Genomic DNA, 15,646 nt, shown 5'->3' on the forward strand with positions numbered 1-15,646 from the left:
TGCCCTCAGTGTGGAAGCACTGAGATGCTCAGTGGAAAGAAAGGTGCCATCGTTTATCGCTGTTGAATTTGGCCAGGCTGAGCTGGAGGGAGGAGGAGGCCCTGGAAGGAGCTGGTGCAACCACAGTTGATGCTGGTGCCACCAGCACAAACCTCCTGAGCTGCAGCCCCCAGCTCTGAGCTGCACCCACAGCCAGCAGTGCAGCCCGGCTGCTCCCTGCAGCTCATCCTGCTGCCCCGACCACTTTTGCCTCCAGCTCTCAGTTCTCTGCCCTGTGTCTGCTGGTTGCTCCACCCTACGGCTCTCTGCCATCAGGAGGCTCCTGCAGCTCAAGCAATTTCCAGCCAATCTCTCTATCAAGCTTTCCCTGTTCCTGGAACTGAGCTGCTTTTATTGCTTTGGCCCCACCCAGCCATGGGCATGAGGTTTGTTTGTGTATGGGGACAGCCACAAAAGAAAGCTACAATTATTCACTAAGGAGGATTATGGGGAAGGATGCTGCAGTGTGCACTGCTCCCGGCACAGCGGTCCCGGCGACCCTGGGGGTCCTGGAGCTCAGCTCAGCCATCACACAGCACCCTGACCCTGGAGTTCAGGGAGAGCTGGGCTGCAGAACGGCTTCATGCAACTGTGGAACTTTCTTCTCCTCTTTGCTTGCTGATGCTGAGCACACAAAGTCCAATGGGTTCATTGATAACCTGCCTTTACTTCCCACCCTAGAAGAGCTCTGGATTTTCTGCCTGCCTTTCTTGGGGCAGAAATCTTCCTGTAAGTCTGAGTAATGCATGTCCTAGGGCTCCAAAGGCACTGCAACTCTGTTTACCCTGTTTCTCTCTTTGTCCAAGGACTGAGAAGAGGCCGAAGCGAGGTGGATTTTTTTTATTACACTCTAATTTGGTTTGAAATACTTTACATTTAATCCTCTTTTGTTTGCTTTATTTCAAAACAAAGTCCAGGAAAAATCTGAGGCATGCATAGGGAAGCATTAGTTTTCCCCAACGTATTTTTCCAGAAACTGCCCCTGCTGGAAGAAGGCCGGTCCTGTGATGAGATACAGCCTCTTATCAGCACAGTCAGCTTGCTGAATCCTGTCTGCATGGCTGGCAGAGGCTGGGATTCCCACCACAACACGATTTAGGGGAAATGCAAAGCCTGGAGCGGCTGCGCAGCCCTCAGCCCTCACAGTGCTGCTTCACTCATCAGAGGTTCCCACCGCAGTGGGTTGCAGGACATGACCTCATATTGAAAATTCCAATATTTCTCCAGAAGTGTCAAGAATAGGGAGGAAAAGGATCTCTGGATGCTTCAGATAAGCCATCTGCAGGCGAGCCCCGAGCAAAGGGAGATGAAACTGCTGCAGGCTGTGCTGGGGGCAGTTTCTGAACTCAGGACAATAATAGTACTTCCTTCTCCAAATGAATGCCAACACCTCAGCATTAAAAACTGCTAAAAACAGCAGCTTACATCAGCCTCATTTGCAGTGTTCCTCTTTCATCGGTCACATTAAGAATTTCCCTACTTCTATTGTGAGTAAATATATTTGGGGCCTTTTCTTTACTTAGCACTTTCTCCTGGTAGTTCCGTGCGCCAGCAGACAGGCTCCAACATGCAGCATTTAATGCAAATTAATGCAATACCACAGATTGCTTCAGCCAGCCCGTCCTGCTGACTCCAAGTATTGCCTGCCCATGGTGGGAACATCGAAACCAGATGGAGCCAAAGTGGGAAAACATCATTTTCCACCACAACCTCTCCTACACTAACCCAGTTTCCCCTAAGGAGCTCACCTTGGCCACCCTTCCATAGCCATCCCTCCACCCCAGAGCATCACCAAGTAGAGGTCCTTCACCCCAGATACCCCATGGCTTCTCATCTTCCCAAAAGGGGAAGAGCGAGAATAAATGACTTTCTCATTTCATCATAATGGGGTTGTGGGGGTATGGGTGAGGACATGAGGACACATTTCTAGGCACTTGTTACAAAATCTCAGGGCATAGCTGATATGACTACAGCCTTCCACCTCTCTCCAGCACACGAATAGCTGGCAGGGTGGTGGTTCTGACAGATTTCTGGGGAAAAAAACAGACTCTTAGGAAGTGAATACCCCACATTTGTCATTGTTTTTTGGCTTTCAGCAGTGGAAAAAATTTGGCCTTTTCCTGGGCACCGTAATAGTCATAGAATCATAGAACCACAGATTCACAGAATTATAGAATGACTTGGATCGGAATGAACCTCGAAGGTCATGTAGTTCCAACAACAGCTTATATGGTCTGACAGATAGGATGAGGGGAAATGGTTTCAGACTGGAAGAAGGGAGATTTAGGTCAGATGTGAGGAGGAAATTCTTCATCCAGAGGCGGTGCAGTGCTGGCACTGCTGCCCAGAGCTGTGGGTGCCCCATCCCTGGAGGTGCTCCAGGCCATGATGGGCAGCCTGAGCTGAGGGGCACCCAGCCCACAGCAGAAATGGGGCTGATTGGGGCTGTGAGGTCCCTTCCAACCCCAACCATTTTATGATGCTATGATTCAATGACCTAATTTTTCTGTGTTAATGAGATCTCTTATCTTCCCCACCATTTCTCCCACCTGCCTTGCCTACGTCATGTACCTCTGGGAACAGGACAGGACCAGATGGCTGTAGGTGGCAAATCTCAAGACACGACCCAGGAATGCTCGAAATTACAGTCACAGGGAACAGCTCAGAGGCAAACCATGCTCTTACGTATGTCTGCAAGCTGCATTCCCTGAGCAACAAGAGAGAAGAGCCAAGAAGAACTCAGAGCTGGCTCCTGGTCCAGCTGGCTGAGCACTGGCTCCCCGCCGCCTGCCGGGCTGCAGAGGAACGCTCTCTCCTCATCTTCCAGCTTCTGGGGGCTGAGCACAGGCACAAGCAGTGACACATCACAAGGCTGTTCTCCCATTCAACATGACCTGGGCAAACTGGAGAGTTGGGAAGGGAGGAACCTGATGAGGTTTAACAACAGCAAGGGTAGAGTCTTGCACCTGGGAAGGAATAACTGCGTGCATCAGTACAGATCAGGGGATGACCTGCTGGAAAGCTCTGTGGAGAAGGGCTTGCGGGCCTGGTGGACAACAGGTTGGCCATGAGCCAGCAGTGTGTCCTTGTGGCCAAGAAGGCCAGTGGTGTCCTAGGCTATGTCAAAAACAGTGTGACAAGGGAGGTGATCCTCCCCCTGATCCTCCTCCTCTGCTCTGCCCTGGTGAGGCCACATTTAGAATACCGTGTCCAGTTCTGGGCTCCCCAGTTTAAAACAGACAGGGATCTCCTAGAAGGAGTCCAGCAGAGGGCCACAAAGATGATGAAAGGCCTGGAGCATCTGTCGTATGAGGAAAGGCTGAGTAACTTGGGTCTGTTCATCCTGGGGAAAAGAAGACTGAGAGGAGAACTGATCAATGTTTATCAGGGAGGTGAAAGGCAAATGGATGAGGCCAGGCTCTTCTCAGTACTGTGTAGCGATGGGACAAGGAGTGATGGCCTAAAACTTGAATGTAGGAAGTTCCATACAAACATGCAAAAGAACTTCTATATGGTGAGGGTGATGGAGCACTGGAACAGGTTGCCCAGAGAGGTGGTGGAGTCTCCTTTTATGGAGGTCTTCAAGACCTGTCTGGACACCTACCTGTGTGACCTGCTGTAGGGTACCTGCTGTAGCAAAGGGGATTGGACTCGATGATCTCTTGAGGTTCCTTCCAACCCTTGTAATTCTGTGATGCTGTTGGAGCTGGGGGGTGCCTGTGAGGTAGGCTCCAGAGACCCCTTGGTGATGAGCATTCTTTGGGACCTATCCTGCTCAAATCTGGGACTCCCCTGTTGGAATGAGATTTGGAAAACACTCATCTTCAGAGTTCCTGGTCTTAAGGAGCAGTCTTCTTCACTCTGCCCCCTAGATCTCTCTCCACTGTACCTGCAGAGTCACAGTCAGCATTCCTGTGCTCCATTTGGCTCTGCACATCTTTGTGCCCAACAATGACCAGCTGCACCTCACCTACCAGGAGTCACTGGCATTCAAGCATCTAATCTAAATTGGACATTTAAGGTTTTCTCCCCAAAAGTAGGGAACGTGCTTAAGCAGGGGGTTGGACTTTACGATCCCCAGAAGTCCCTTCCAAACCCTATAATTCAGTGACTGTGATGGGACATGGACATGGGACATGGATGAGCCGGGCATCTCCAGGAGCCCATGGCTGGCAGCCCCACATTGTGCCGCTGTGTCAGTGGGGGCTGTGCAGATATGGGATGGAAGCAGAAGAGACTTCAGCCCTCTTTTTCCTAAGCTCTGTGTTCATCGTGTGTGCAACTCCTGCAAGGATGCACTGTCATCTCTAAGCAGCTCATGCAGGTTAGGTAACACAGGCCTGTTGACAAATGCAGGGACCTCCAAAGCGGAACCTCTTACTAAAGGAAGATGCACGAGAGAAGCAAAAATAGATATGGTGATTGTTTCATATCCTGTGCCACTGGGGAGGCTGTGGCCACCGCATTGTTCCATCATGAGACCGTGCTGCGATCAGCCCTTTCTCAGGGGGAAATTCCACCGTTCTACGCAAGCAGCTGCCCAGAGCCGCGCATCCTATAAATTGGGCAGTTGCTGAATGTCTCAGCATCACAGAGAAAAGAGACCTCTGAGCTTCACTTGCACTCTCCAGCTTCTGCCACCACTCCCATCTGACATGAAGGTCTCTGTGGCTGCCCTCGCTGTCCTCCTCATCGCCATCTGCTACCAGACCTCTGCTGCACCAGGTAAGTCCTGGCTCTCCAAACCTCTCTAAATGGGGACCAGGGAGACCCTGCTGCTGGAACAGGATCCTCCCTGCCAGCCCTTCTACCATGGCTCCCTTCCCTGACCCACGAGGGCTCTGCTCCCAGCTCCCTGCCACTTCTCCCTGCCCCGTGCCCCTGCTCACAGCCGCCTTTGCCTTTGCAGTGGGTTCCGACCCGCCGACCTCCTGCTGCTTCACCTTCGTCTCCCGGCAGATTCCCTTCAACTTTGTGGCAGATTACTACGAGACCAACAGCCAGTGCCCTCATGCTGGTGTTGTGTAAGTGTCCCCCTGGTCAGAGGGCTCTGCCTTTGGGCTGGGGATTCCTCTGCATTTGGGAGCTGGGAGGGAACAACTCCTTTCTGGGGGAACAGGATGGATGTGCAGCCAATGGGTGCGAGGGGATGCTGGTGGGGCTCACACCAGTCCAGCCCCAGGGCTCTGCTGCCCGTGTGGTCAGCATCATGTGCCCAGATTGTGCTGACTATCAGCAGGAGAGGAGTGGAGGAGGGGTCACCTCCACGCAGGACTCTCCCATGGGATCTCACCTGGCTGCTCCCTGCAGGTTCATCACCAAGAAGGGCCGTGAGGTCTGTGCCAACCCTGAGAACGACTGGGTGCAGGACTACATGAACAAGCTGGAACTGAACTGATGCACCAGGATGGGATGAGCAAGCTATGGCCAGTTGCAGGCCCTGCCAGAAATGCAACCGTGACATTGAGAGATACCCAAGAGACTGAAAATGTCCCCGAATTTGCTTTACTATTTATGTATTGATTGTTTATAATGGAAGGGAGCAGGTGAAATAACACCACTCCAACCAAATTTGGAAGATTATTTAATAGATATATATTTTTAAATTAAGAGTCATGCTTGGATTATATTTTCTGTATTTAATGAATTGTATTTTTGATATAATATTTAATTCAAATATTGAGAAATAAATATTTTTTGTAAGAAATTTCTGTCTTTGCTCTGTTTGTGTTGATCATAGCTGAAATTATAATTGTGATGACATCTTCATTTTTTGCCCAAGGAGGCTGTGGATGCCCCATTCCTGGAGGCATTCAAGGGCAGCTGGATGTGGCTCTGGGCAGCCTGGTCTGCTGGTTGGTGACCTGCACATAGCAGGGGGTTGGAACTGGATGATCAGTGGTCCTTTACAACCCAGGCCATTCTATGATTCTGTGATTGATTCTCTTTACTAAGCTGGCAAACTCCACAAGATTCCCTATCTTATGTTTTGAGAACTAAGCAAAAGAAGAAAAAGAAAAAGAAAAAGAAAGAAAAAGAAAAAGAAAAAGAAAAAGAAAAAGAAAAAGAAAAAGAAAAAGAAAAAGAAAAAGAAAAAGAAAAAGAAAAAGAAAAAGAAAAAGAACAGGAGATGTGGGAGGAGCACAGATGCAGGTAGTTTGGATCACTCATTTTAAGTTATTCAGTTACTGCTGGTGTATAACCACTGGCAGCCAATTAAATACTATTCAGCCTTCAGGGGTTGAAATCATAGAATAATTAAGGTTGGAAAAGATGACCAGGATCATCAAGTCCAACCTCAACCCATCCCACCATGCCCTCTAACCATGTCCTCCAGTGCCATAATGTTTTCCTCCGTGCAGCTTCCAGCCACTCTGCCCCGAGCCCATAGAGCTGCGTGGGGCTGTTGTGACCCAAGTACAGGACTGAGCACTTGGCCCTGTTGCAGCTCATCCCGTTGGCCTCAGCCAATTTCCAGAGCTGAGAGCTGAGAATGGAAAAACCATGCTTCACTGCCAAATTTTTAGAACTATTTGGTAAGACTCGTGTAGCTAGGACATGAGGCTTAGCAAGTGCATGTCTCTCCAGAGAACAGCTGTTTTTCCCCTGTGCCACCAAAACCTGTCCATCTCTGTACAAGTCTGAAGCAATGTGCTGCACATCCCCGCAGCCCCTCTGCCCATACCCAAGTCGCTGGTGAAGATGGAGCCCACCAACTGACTGCAGTGAGGCTGATGGGATGAGCTCTGGACACACACAGTCGTGCGAGAAACAAAGGTTTGAGTTCTACTGTGCCGGGACCTCCAGGGCCCGTACCACATTCCAAGCAATTTGTTTGGGTCCCGGAGAACCCAGGTCCTTTCTGGAAGGGCTGTGCTCTATCTTTTGTTCCTCAGCTTGTGTTGATAGTGGAGGTTGCTGTGACCCAGGTATCGTTGCACTGCATTTATTGAACCTCATGAGGTTCTCCTAGACATACTGCTCAGTCTGTCCAGGTCTACCTGGATGTCATCTTTATCCCTCAGGTACACCAACAGCACTCTCAGTTTGGTGTCATCCACAAACTGCTCAGGGTGCACTTGATTCTGCTGTCAGTGCCATCAAGGAGATATTACAGAGCACTGGTCCCAGCACTGATCCCTGAGGGACACCACTCGTCACTGATCTCCATCTGGACACTGAGCCATTGACCACCACCCTCTGGGTCCAGTCTGGCAAGCAGCTCCTCTTCCATCAAAAAGTCTGCCCATCAAATTCTTATCTTTTCAGTTTGGAGAGAAGGATGTTGTAGTGGACCATGACAAAGGCCTTACCAAAGTTTGGATAGATGGCATCAGTGATGCTTCCCTTGCCCATTGAAGAAATTATGCCATCATAGAAATCCATAGGTTGGTCAGGCAGGACCATATTGACTGCCTTATATCACTTCCCTGCCTTCCATGTGCCTTAGCATAGCTTCTGGGAGGATCTGCTCCATGATCTCACCTAGCAGCATTCCAACACCCTCAAGGATGAGAGAAAACCTTGGCTGCCATGTACCAGCCAACACCCTGCCTGTGTGCTGCAGCCTGTACCCGCACCCAGAGGCTGAGTCTGGCACAAAGCTGGGCACAAACAGCTGCCCTCACTCCAGGAGCAGGGGACAGGAGCCCCTGTCCAGGACAGAGAGACTGACAGTAGGGATTCAGTCCTACACAGTCCCTCATGGTTGCAGCTCCCCAGACCTCACAGCACCAGGAGCAGTCCCACAGCTTTGGGGTCCTTGCTGAGAGTCAGCTACCAGCACCACCAGCCCAGCACTGTGTGAGACCATTGCAAACAACAGCATGCACCAACGTCCTTAGCTGCTGGGTCATGCTGGAGCCACCCACAGCAGACACCTACTCTGCGTACCTCGGCTAACCCACACCACTATTCTGGGAGCCTGCAGGGAGTCCTGAATTGCTCATGTTGTTCTTTACACCCACCCACGTGTGACAGCTCAATGCATGCGAGGAGCGCAGCGCTCTGCTAACCCACACCCCTGGCACACGGCTGTGAGTCTGCACCAGCAAAGCGAAGGTGATAGCAGCCCACAGCTGCCAGCAGAACCCAGAAGCAGCATTCCTGGCACCGAGATGGCTCAGAGCAAGGGCAAGATGCAGCCCACAGCAGAGTGGCTCATCAGGACCACAGCTCTGCTTGGGCTCAGACAAACCCAGACAAGAGTGATAGCCTCAGTGGTTTCAGAATTTGATGAGCTGCTCTGTTTGCTCATCCTGCAAACAGAACGTGGTATTTACCACATGTTCTGTGCAATGTACATTTCTTGAGAGTCGGTGCTTTTCGTGCCCTGATGTGTTTTGGAAATGCAACAAAGCATCGTGTTTTCTACGAGTAAAATTGAACTGTATTATTTGAAAGAAAGTCTACTATATTTTTCATGAAAGTTTTTATGAAAACCATTTGAAAGCCTAACTGGGAACCAAGCTATAATCTCCATGGGCATTTTGAGGTAGAAAGACACACAAGGAGCTGGAGATCAGAGTGTTTTCTGAGAGAACACATCTGTAAATCTGACTGCAGAGAATCCTACTGGGGACAAGCAGCCCCCAAAGCCACTGTGAGTAATGCACAGATTGCTCAGCAGAGTGGCTCTGTGATCACACAGCTCTAGATGTGTCCATTCTGGTGACGTGACTTCTTTAGGGTGCCTTCACTAGAAGCAGGCACATGTCAGCAAGGCACTCAATCCAAAATGTCCCTGCAGAACACACATACATGCATATGTATATGTCCATCTTCCTTGGTCATACAGAAAGCAAAAGGAAATGGTGTGACGGTGACCATATAGATGCATTTTATTAATAAATAACCCATGCCCAAGCATGAGGTTCACCAGGCTGCTTGGTGCTGTTTTCCTGGGAGCAGAAGCTGCAGGAAGACTCAACTGCTCAGGCCAGACCACGCTTGCCATGTGTCTGAGGCTGGAGGGCTGAGGAAGAGTGGTCTTTGATGGGCAAAACCTCTGTGGGTGCCTGAGCCAGATCATAAGGAAGAAAAAACAAGGAAATGGTCTCAAGTTGCACCAAAAGAGATTAAGATTGTACATTTTGAACACTTTCCTCATAGAGAAGGTGGTCAGGCATTGGAACAGGCTGCCCAGGGAAGTGGAGGAGTCCCCATCCCTGGGAGGTGCCGAAGGGATGTGTGGATGTGGCACTGAGGGACGTGGCTTAGTGATGGGACTGGGTAGGTCAGGCTGACAGTTGGATTTCATGACTTTGAAGGTCTTTTCCAATTGTCTATAAGCAGAAGTGCTTCTGCAGAGGACTTGAGCAAGCTCAACTTGCCATGACTTAGAAAACCAGTCTGCAAGCAGCTTCGGAAACAGCTGTAGCACTAAGTCAGCAGGGAGGTCTAAAAGCTAGGTCCCAGTGCTCCCAATTTTCTCTTTACCCATGGCAATCTGGTCTGGACATCTCAGGACAGAGGTGTCAACCCAGAGTGGTTTCTTACTGCAGGTGACGCAGAGATTCCATGAAATGGAAAACTGCACGGCATATTAAGAGATGTCTCATGCCTTGGACCTTTAATCTCCTTCCAGGGAGATACAGATTCATGACTTCTAGGAACATGCTGGACGTTGTGGCAGAGTGAGCTCACATCCTTTCTGCTCAGCCATTCACTTGTTCCCTCATTGCACCCTTGCGTATTTGCAAGATCTCTGTCTGATTGCGTTTCCTCCTGTTTCATCTGAAATAGCTGCTCATCCCTCCTGTCTGCAGTAGTGCTCCTCATCCGGCACCTTGCCGCAGTGACATTGCTCTTGCTTCAACGCACCATCTCCTGTCATCTTGGTGATGTTCAGCCTGGTCTCTTCCCATCTGCCATCCTACACAGCAGTTTCCCTGGCTGTGCTCAGCTGCCTCAGCTTCCAGTCCTCTACCAAGCCTTCAAAGTCACATCCTTCTATAGTTTTTCATACACTCTATCTTAAGATCCTCCTGGAGGTCAGAACGAGGTGCAGAGTCCATCAAGGCCCTTCCTGGGATGTGGCAGATCAGGGACTAGCCTCTTGTAGATGTGCTCTCCCCTCTATTGTGCAGCCCCAAAAGAGAGATCCTGCAGCCAAGGGAAGCTGGGTGGGACTCAAAATAAGAAGTACCAAAAACCAGCTGAGAGGAATTACAGAGCTGTATCCAGCTTTTCACTAGGAGCCTCCTAATCTCCAGCTGGACACCCCAAGAGAAACCGTACCAAACATTTGAGACCATTCCTTATCAAATCTTATTTTATTCTCATTGAACCAGTCACTAAATTAAGATGCTTCATTATTTTTGTCCCCATTGCACAGCGCATAGCTGCTGGGCAGCACCTCCAGCCTCTGAGTGCTTTCAGTGAGCATTACCAGCTGATGCAGCAGCTGAGCTGAAGGACCAGAGAGCTGCCACCTGGGAGAACACTGCTGTGGAGGTCCTCCCTGGGCCATGGCCAGCAGGACAGCACTCTTTGGACAATACACGTGGTCCTCTGGGGCTGACAGTAGCAGGGCTTCTTGCTCCTTAAAAGCCAGTGAGTGCACAAGGGCCTTTTTTCCATGTTCCAAAATTCAGCATTGAGATGCTGGGTGTTAGCCAGGGTTTGGGGTTAACCAGCGGGGATGGATGCACCACAGAAATACACAGCTGACTGCTCAGGGCTCGCCAGATCATCTCTTTATTGCCTCATGTCAGTACAACTCATACCCAAAGCATCACAACGCAGCAGGCTGTGAGCCCCCACCACCAGAAGCCTGTGGATGAGCAGTAAAGCACCGGTGGACAACAGGTGCTACAATCCCAGCATGGTCCTGGCTGAGTCCCCACTCCATGCTATGCACATAGCAACTGCCGGCCAGCACCTCCTGCTCACCTGAGCAGGTCGTTGTGCCCCCACCATTCTGCCTGTTGCTGTCACAGGACAACGCAGCTGGTCCCCTGCGTGTCCCTCATCCAGGAGATCACCAAGGGCTCCGCATTTTTGCCCCCCATAAGGGAGCCCAGGTAGAAGAAAGGTCGGAGTTTCCCCGAGAACTTGTCGGTGAAGGTGTAAAGGTGGGAGCGGTCGGACACGTTGTAAAAAGAGATTTCTCCTGCCTCATAGTCCAGGAAGATGCCAATGCACCGGGGCCTGACACTCGGGGTCAGACAGGAGACAGGGCAGGTAAGGGCCTCGTAGCCACCGTTCTGCAGCCGCAGCACCCAGTAGCCATTTTGGGGGGAGAAGACGATGCTTCCTTTCCGGCAGGCAGCCTCCTTGCACAGCCCCAGGCCCCACTCCGGCTTGTCTCCCACCTGCACCTCCCAGTAGCTGCGGCCCGAGAAGAAGGCCTGCAGCCCCAGCACCACTGGAACACAGCTGAACCTCTTGGGGCTGTCAAATAACAACAGGAACAGCTTCCTGCTCCCACGCCGCACACTCTTGCGGTCCTCAGACAGGACGAGCTCATGGTGAGCCGTCTCAGGGTCCAGAGTCACATCCACTGGTGGGAGAGAAGGGAGGAGGACAAATGGACTTTGTGAGTCTGTCACTAAGATGCCGTAGAGCCCCAGTTCCTGCTGCCAGCTGTGTGTATCTGCCTTATGCCTTGCATGTCACTTGGTGCTGCTGGCGTGGGGAAGTCTGATCCATAAAAATCATTTCAGCTGTAAACCATGTCAAAGCAAGTTGGCATGTGGTTGCAGAATGGGAACAACCAGGGCAGCCTGGCATTCAGAGTATAGCTTAATAAGTAATGTTGAAAACAAGAGTCTGTGAGCAATGCCCTTTCAACCTGAGACTAGAAGGAGAAAGCTCTCTAATCATTGGAACGAGCCTGAACCCACCTGTACGCAAACTGGGAATGTCATCCAAAATCTGGGAAGAAAACTCTCTAACTCCAGTGTAGTGTTAGAGGAAAAAAAAAACCCACAGCACTGGTGCTAACAAAAAAAACCTGGTCTGAAATGGCGTCTGCTCTGAAGTCACGTCATTAAAGAGGAACCTGAACGTGGATGGACCCCTACACAGTCTCTTGCAGAGCCTGCTGCGGCCAAAGGCTTCAGCCAGGATCCCACCCCCACCAGCAGCCCACCTGCGTGTCAGGAACACACCCAACACTTCCCCATGTCCCAGGGCAGGGGGACCATGACCACGTGCACAGGGAGCTGGAAGCAGATCCTCACCTTTGAACTTCCTCAGCATGTGTCTCATACCCATGCAGCGCTCTGGGATGCTGTAGTCCTCTTTCAAGTTCACAGACACAGGTTTGGGGGCCTGAAACTTCATCGTTTCACACCTGAAAGGAGAGCAATACTGGGGACCATATTCAGTGCCCACTGCACAACAACTCTCCTGCAGCATCATGGGGCTTTCTGGTGCCTTTCACCTGGCTGCACAGATGCATTCCCTCCCTTGAACTCCTCAGCCATGACAAAGCACCAGGAATGACTACTTGGTAGTAAATGCGATGGGACTTTGCTCCAGAGTGAACTGGTGCACAAGAAATGGATCTCAGGGAGGTGCAGAGCCATTCCCAGGCAGACGAAGGAGACAAGCCAACCTGGCAGCATGGCCCTTAGGAGGGGACAGATCTCACATCTCACACCCCACAAAGCCAGACAAGACCTCAGCTCTGAGGCCCTGGAAGAGGAGGATTCTGCAGCCACTTAAACTTCAGACCCTAGCCTTCAGTGCCCCTGGGCACTCTGTCTTTAGAGAACAAATGGAACACTGGGCTGGGAGACAGAGACACTGCAAGCCAGGAGGCAGCTGGGACTGTAAGAGGAAGGAGCACAGGTACCCACCTGTTCAGGATGCATCTCATGTCCTAGAAAAGAAAAGCCATACTGGGTATGTGACTTCAGCCTAGCCCCAACCACCTGGCCACACAGCAGAGGCCTTGGGGCTGAGGCTGGGGACAATTGAGAGGGCTGGTGACAGAACCTGACCTTGAGTAGCCCCTCGACTGGCTGCTGCATCTTCTCCTTTATCTCCAGGATCAGCTCAACCAGCAAGCACTTCTGCTCTGTCACCCTGGCCAGATTTTCAGAGATCATCACCAGAATCTGTGTCTCCTCCTCCTCCAGCTTCTGAAGCAGCAGCTTCTCCTCATCAGCTAGCAGCTGATGCAGCTTCCCAAACTCACACACAATTGTCTCCCGCTTTCTCTTCACTTTCTCCTTGTGATAGGAAAGATGCACAGAGTGAAGGGAGGCAGTGTTAGCAAGCTGAGTCAGAACCCAGTGCTATGCCCGACATGCAGGAAACTGCTGCATTTTTGTCTAAGTGTGTTTATTTAAAGGAAGAGCCAAGGGATAAATGCTGTGCTTTGATCTAGCCAGAGTTCCCACTTGACATCCTCTGTTTTCCAATAGAAGAGTAGACATGACCAGCTGTACCTCCGATGCCCACAGATATCTCAGTGCAGCACAGGGGTCTATGGAGACGTCACTAGGTGTCAGGTGGGATTTTGGGCAGGATTTTATCAGGAGATAAAATCAACTTGCCTGCATGCCAGGCTCAGGGTAGCTCTGCTTTGGCAATCCTGCGAAAACATGACAGCACCCAGGGGTGGGGGTGGGTAGGGTCTGGAAGAAACCAGGCAGGACTTCCTGGGTCGCTGAGAGTTCTTGCTGAACACAGAGATGAGAGGAGCATGACAGGTGGGGGCTGCAGTGCTTGAGAAATTTTTTTCCCAACACTTAATATTTGGCATCTGGCTCAAAACCTAAAGCACGAAAGTTAACTAACTCCAGAAAAACATTCTGGGGCTAGCTATGACCAGGAAGCCTCAAAGCCCAGAGGGTAAATGAGAGGAAATCAAAGTGTATTTCCTCTTCATCTAAGCACAATTTCTTGGACTGACTCATGTACTCTTGATAAGCCAGGACTGCAAGCCTAGCACTCGCTGGGGACATGTTTTCCTTTTTACTTAAGCAGGACAGAAGCCGGGGGCAGCCGGGGGCAGCCTGTCTGTGCCCTGACTCAGGCAGGCGGGGGTGGGACAAAGCTCTGTCACAATGCAGTGCCTGAGGGGGATGGTGGGCGCACTGTAGCACCCCCAAACTCCATCAGTAGTGACAGCCCACACAGATAACTGGGAGAGCACTGAGAAACCAGCTTTTCCCTGCCAAAGCTGATTAATCATCAGGTCAGCAAGGGAAAGCTCCAGCCAGAAGTTTCATTTCCTTTTCTGCAGTTATGTTTCCTTCTAGACCTAAACTGCCTCTGTTTTGCTGATGTTCTGCCCCCGGGGCTGCCTGGGGTAAAGCAGAGGAGCAGTAATTCACTTGTATTTTTGTAATGAAAACAATTCAGTTCTAGTGCTGTGGAGCAGAGCTGATTGTGTGTCTCACACCTGCTTTTCACTCAAGTGAAAAGCAAACAGAACGCATCTATCTGTTGAACTGGCACACAAGTCCCCACGATTTCCTTGGAGCTGGAATGCAGTTTTTTTTTTCCCAGGCACTGCTGGGTTTTTTAACTTGTTCAGAACCCCATTCACTGCAGTTTCCACACTCACTGATGCTGGTTTCTGGCACCATGCTTGTGGCTCTGCCAGCTGTGGTGGCTCAGGCTCCCTGGTAGATGTGGGTCCTCCCTACAGCAGTAGGACATGGGGCACGTCCCATCCTGAGGACTATACTGAATTCACAGCCCCAGACCATTCCGGATTTTTTAAATTCCTGGTGTTATGTAAGCTCATTCTTTCACAAATAAACCGAGCACCTGCCTTGCACTCCTGGGTTTTCATCTTTGCCTCTGACTCACGCTTCTTCATATCCTCCACTTCCTTGGAAAGTTGCTCCAGCGATTTTTGGAGTTTGACCTGAAAACAGCAGAAACGAGTTCGGCTCTCCCCACCCTGTATGCTCGGCCCAGCCCATGAGTCACAGCTGCTGGTGCCAGCATGCAACAGGGGGACACGGCCCAGTGCCAGGCAGTGCCATCTCTGGCACCCATGCCCAGCAGCTGCGCTCTTCACTCTGCTCACAGCATTAACCCTCTCCAAGCAGCTCGGGTCTTTCCCTATTTTCCTTGCCATTTCAGTTCAGAGAGCAAGCGGACTGCCTCCACATTGCTGGGACGTGGCTTTTGGGTACCCCCACGACGCTGGGACATGGTGTTTGGGTGCCAGCAGTTCCACACCCACTGCCCCAACTTTTTGCAGGGCAGGGAGCCAGGCTGTCCCATGCACACAGGCTGACGGGGGCACGGTGCTGCGTGCATTAGGAGGCAGCGAGTCCATCCTCAGCCCCGGCACCCGCAGCAGAGTGGCTGCCACTCGCTTTGCCACCATTCTCACACTGCAGCAGTGCCCGGGGCCGTTCACAGAGGGCTGCCCGTACCTTGTACACCTGCGCAGCCTCCTCGATGGGATAGACGGTGTGCGAGCGGTGCTGCTGGGACTCCCGGCACACCACGCAGATGGGCTGCTCGTCCACCTCGCAGAACAGCTTGAGGCGCTCGTCATGCAGGGGGCAAAGCGGGGTCCCAGTCCCCGTCCCCGTTCCCGTCCCCACGCCGCCCCGCAGCCCCAGCTGTCGGATGCTCTCCACGATGTTGGCCAGCTGCCGGTTGGGCCGCAGGCTGCTGCGGCGGCAGG

The 15,646-nt window shown here is 51.4% G+C and overlaps 2 protein-coding genes across 2 annotated transcripts; one reads left to right on the plus strand and one right to left on the minus strand.

Moving 5' to 3' along the window:
• Nucleotides 1-4,592: 4,592 nt before the first annotated feature.
• Nucleotides 4,593-5,699, plus strand: LOC100544883 (C-C motif chemokine 4 homolog). Its single transcript, XM_003211626.4, has 3 exons — nucleotides 4,593-4,764; nucleotides 4,949-5,063; nucleotides 5,350-5,699. The coding sequence occupies exons 1-3, from the start codon at nucleotides 4,617-4,619 to the stop codon at nucleotides 5,435-5,437; spliced, it is 351 nt and encodes a 116-aa protein (XP_003211674.2). The 5' UTR covers nucleotides 4,593-4,616; the 3' UTR covers nucleotides 5,438-5,699.
• Nucleotides 5,700-10,714: 5,015 nt separating this feature from the next.
• On the minus strand, nucleotides 10,715-15,644 carry LOC100547805 (E3 ubiquitin-protein ligase TRIM39-like; the record flags this gene model as incomplete). The annotated part of the gene is made up of 7 exons (XM_019621848.2): nucleotides 10,715-11,542; nucleotides 12,225-12,337; nucleotides 12,846-12,868; nucleotides 12,990-13,220; nucleotides 13,548-13,673; nucleotides 14,774-14,869; nucleotides 15,390-15,644. Coding segments are annotated over 7 exons (1,413 nt in total), but the record flags the coding sequence as incomplete, so codon positions are not given.
• Nucleotides 15,645-15,646: the final 2 nt, after the last annotated feature.

Source organism: Meleagris gallopavo, chromosome 21 (genome assembly GCF_000146605.3).
Source record: "Meleagris gallopavo isolate NT-WF06-2002-E0010 breed Aviagen turkey brand Nicholas breeding stock chromosome 21, Turkey_5.1, whole genome shotgun sequence".
NCBI classification, from domain to species: Eukaryota; Metazoa; Chordata; class Aves; order Galliformes; family Phasianidae; genus Meleagris; species Meleagris gallopavo.